The sequence below is a fragment of the Mandrillus leucophaeus genome, unplaced genomic scaffold (assembly GCF_000951045.1).
Source record: "Mandrillus leucophaeus isolate KB7577 unplaced genomic scaffold, Mleu.le_1.0 Scaffold731, whole genome shotgun sequence".
Taxonomy (NCBI): domain Eukaryota; kingdom Metazoa; phylum Chordata; class Mammalia; order Primates; family Cercopithecidae; genus Mandrillus; species Mandrillus leucophaeus.
This window is the reverse complement of record NW_012107931.1, coordinates 597,088-601,465: the sequence shown is the minus strand read 5'-3', so window position 1 is coordinate 601,465 and position 4,378 is coordinate 597,088. Positions and strand designations below refer to the sequence as shown.

At 46.5% G+C, this 4,378-nt stretch overlaps 1 protein-coding gene across 1 annotated transcript in view; it reads right to left on the bottom strand.

Moving 5' to 3' along the window:
• The window catches only part of ZC3H12D (zinc finger CCCH-type containing 12D), a 51,243-nt gene that overhangs the window by 15,240 nt on the left and 31,625 nt on the right, over nt 1-4,378 (bottom strand). The window contains exon 3 of the mRNA XM_011965666.1: nt 929-1,068. Within this exon, the coding sequence (XP_011821056.1) occupies nt 929-1,068 (140 nt within the window). The remainder of the gene's footprint in view (nt 1-928; nt 1,069-4,378) is intronic.

Here is a 4,378-nt window from a genome sequence, read left to right as displayed (position 1 = left end):
TAGGAGGATCTCCTGAGCCAGGGGAGAGCAAGTCTGCAATGAGCCATAGTGAGACTCCATCTCAAAAATAAATAAATAAATAATAAAACCGCAGTATTCTAATATTTGTAGCTTAAAATATTCCTAGCTGATTGAAGAATTAAAAATGAAGAGGCTGGGTGAGGTGACTCTTGCCTGTAATCCCAGCACTTTGGGATTTTGAGGGGGGCAGATCACGAAGTCAAGAGATTGAGAAAATCCTGGCCAACATGGTGAAACCCTATCTCTACTAAAAATATAAAAATTAGTTGGGTGTGGTGGCACGTGCCTGTAATCCCAGCTACTCAGAAGGCTGAGGCAGGAGAATCACTTGAACCTGGGAGGAGGAGGTTGCAGTGAGCCGAGATCGTGCCACTGTACTCCAGTTTGGCGACAGGGCAAGATTCGGTCTCAAAAAATAAGAAGAAGAATTCCCTGGGTCTCAGTTTTCTTCTTCTTTTTAAATAAAGAGATTAGATGAGGTATTCAGTAAATAAATATTACCTGACCAAATAAATGTCTCTTTCAAATCCTATAAACTATTAGGAGTGGAATACAGATCCAGTGTCTCTTCAGGTATTAAAAGGTGTCAGGCACAATTATTCTGATAACTTAACACACCAAAAGAGTAATTTGTTCATTCATCTACTCAACAACTGCTTAATGAACACCTAATTTTGAACTACTTATTGAATACCAGGTGTTAACGCTAGGTGCTAGGTGCTAGGTGCTAGGTGATGGGGCTATGGCATTGAACAGTCATAATCAGTGCCTTCATGGAGCTTATAGCGCAGTGAGGAAGACAAACATCATTAAACAAACAACTAAGTAGATATTTGACTATTGATGTTAGAAGTGCACCAAGGAAACGTGTCTAGTACCTCTTGGGCATACATCTGCTCCAGCATACCTCTGATAGGGGTGTCAGCTCTTGGTGGGTCCTTCCTCCAGGATGGAACAAAAACTTTGATGTAGGTGTGTCCTCTGTCCCTGAACCAGTCCACAGCCAGCTTGATTCCCCGGCAAGAGAAGGTTTCTTTATTTCCATGGCTACAATGGGAAAACAAAGAAATCTGTAGAGACACTGCAAGTGTTCTTAAGAGTGATTCCCTGTGAATATCCTGGATCACAGTCTCATAATCAAGAGGGAACCAGGAAAATCTACATATTAGGCCAGGAGCGGTGGCTCATGCCTGTAATCCCAACACTTTGGGAGGCCGAGGTGGGCAGATCATTTGAGGACAGGAGTTTGAGAACAGCCTGGCCAAAATGGTGAAACCCCATCTTTACGAGAAATACAAAAATTAACCAGGTGTAGTGGTGGCACCTGCAATCCCAGCTACTCTGGAGGCTGGGGCGGGAGAATCACTTGAACCTGAAAGGTGGAGGATTCAGTGAGCCGCAATCCCACCACAGCACTCCAGCCTGGGCAACAGAGGGAGACTCTGTCTCAACAATAACAACAACAACAAAACAAAACACACACATATACACACACAGGAAAAATCTACATTTTAAAGATAGTTCATTCTTTCATTCACAAATAATATCCATTAACAAGAACCACATAGCGTGTGATAGGTATGTAGAGGGTCTTGGGCTCTGTGATAGCTAATACTGAATGTCAACTCGATTGGATTGAAGAACGCAAAGTATTGTTCCTGGGTGTGTCTGTGAGGGTGTTGCCAAAAGAGATTAACATTTGAGTCAGTGAACTGGGAGAGGCAGACCCACCCCCAATCTGGGTGGGCACCATCTAATCAGCTGCCAGCATGGCTAGAACAAAGCAGGCAGAAGAAAATAGAATGAGCAGACTTGCTGAGCCTTCTGGCCTTCATTTTTCTCCCATGCTGGATGCTTCCTGCCCTCAACATCAGACTCCAAGTTCTTCAGCTTTTGGACTCTTGGACTTACACCAGTGGTCTGCCAGGGGCTCTTCGGCCTTCAGCCAGACTGAAGGCTGTACTGTCAGCTTCCCTACTTTTGAAGTTTTGGGACTTGGACTGGCTTCCTTGCTCCTCAGCTTGCAGATGGCCTGTTATGGGACTTCACTTTGTGATCGTGTGAGTCAGTACTCCTTAATAAACTCCCCTTCATATATACATCTAGCCTTTTAGTTCTTCGCTCCAGAGAATCCTGACTAACACAGCTCCAAGGAGAATACATTCTGAGGACTAACAGACAAGACCCTCTCTTTAACCGAAGCTAAGAAAGATCAACATAAGACAGAAAGGAGTAGCCATCTACAGAATCACTCTCACCCTGAGAGATGGTCGTAAATGTGTTATTGGGTTTCCCAAGTCCAAGCAAGGAGGCCAATGCCCCTCAAATTCCACAGAAGACTTCAGTGGAGGCAATAAGGAGAGAGTGGTTTGAGATCAGGCAGGGCCTTGCAGACAATATGGAAGATTCCTTTCTTCCTCCTAAGAGGAATTAAAAAGCCACGGAAGGATTTTAAGATTTGAGGTAGATGATGTGATGTGATGTGATGTGATGTGATGTGATGTGATGTGATGCGATGTGATGTGGTGTGGTGTGGTGTGGTGTGGTGTGGTGTGGTGTGGTGTGATGTGATGTGATGTGATGATTCAAAGAGCCCAATCTGAGGCCAGGGGTGGTGGCTCACACCTGTAATCCCAGAATTTTGTGAGGCCGAAGCGGGTGGATCATGAGGTCAGGAGATCGAGAACATCCTGGCCAACATGGTGAAACCCTGTCTCTACTAAATATACAAAAATTAGCCGGGCGTGGTGGCGCGTGCCTGTAATCCCAGCTACTCAAGGGGCTGAGGCAGGAGAATTACTTGAACCCGGGAGGCGGAGGTTGTAGTGAGCCGAGATCGCGCCACTGCACTCCAGCCTGGGCGACAAAGCAAAAATTGACGGTGACTTGGACTAAGCTGGTGGTGGTGGATGAGGGAGAAGAGTAGGTGAACTTGAAAGATATTTATTTAGAAAGTCAAATCTCCAGAACTCAATGACTGATTGGATATGGGAGTGATAGAGAAGAAGGCATCAAAGATGACTCAAGATCTCTGGCTTGTGTAACAGGATGGTGGGCTATTCACTGACACCAGGAATTCTGGAAGAGAACAGGGTTAGAGGGAAAGATCATGAGTTTTATTTTAGACACATATCAAGCTGTTAACATTTCCACTTAGAGGAAATGTTAAGTAAACAGTTATGGTGCAGAGGAGATGCCTGAGTGATTAAAGCTGTAGGCCATCTCTGTGTAAGCAATAGCTGAGGCCACATCATGGATAGAATTTCCTGCTTGCCTGGAGAGAAAGTGAGCGGCCTGGGCTGGACCTGGAGGAACTCTGCGACTTTGCAACTGGTTATAGGTAGATAGGGGGCAATATCACATGGGACTCAGGAGGGACGGATCTAAGAAGCAGGAAGAAAACTAGAGGGTGCGCATCAGGAAAGCAGAGGGAAAGGGGCCACCAAACGCTGCTCCAAGTGACTGGTGAAACCTGAAGATGTCCCTCAGACTCAGTCAGTGGGGTCAGTGGGGATTCGCTGGAGGGAGACAAGTGGATAGATTTGAGATATTGAGAAGGCAAAATCAATTGGACTTAGCCATGGATGAGACAGAGCCTGGCCTCAAATTAGATCACTCTGCCTCCTCTTCCATCTTCAGATCCCAGCTTCATCCTCACTTCCTCAGGAAAGCATCTGCTACTCCCTAGACTCCATCAGATCCGTCTCACGAGCTCTCAATGCACCCTCCCGCTCCTTCCTGGCACTGGGGAACATTCGCACCCATCCAGGGGATCGCCTGGGTCTCCCTTCTTTAAACCATGAGCTCCTCTTGCTCACCACGCAACTCTCAGTGCCCAGCATTGTGCCTAATAATTGTAATGACCCAATTTAAAAGCCGTTGAATAAACGAATGGCTAAGAAGAAACTCAGCTGAGAAGCAGCTAGAGGAGAAGCCGAAGCAAAGGGAAGAGCTGACTGGAAAGATCCAAACACAGGCGTGACTGACATGGTCTAAGGATCAGAAAGACAGGCGTGGGGCTGGAGCACGAGGAATGAGCCCGGGCAACAGGTGTAAAGGGAGAGGCAAGGATAAGTTCTTAGAGAGCCAAGGACCACCACGCCACTCATGCCCTCTCCTGAGAAGCCTGGCAGCCAACCCATATGCAGACAAGGATGACATTTTGAATTCGCATTGCTGTGGTCTCTCTCATATGTGACCTTTTCTGCTATTTTCTCAGGGGAGATTAGGATAGTCACAAGTTTATAAAAGAAAAAGGACGCGGTGGCTTATGCCTGTAATCCCAGCACTTTGGGAGGCCGAGGCGGGTGGATCACCTGAGGTCAGGAGTTCAAGACCAGCCTGGCCAACATGGTGA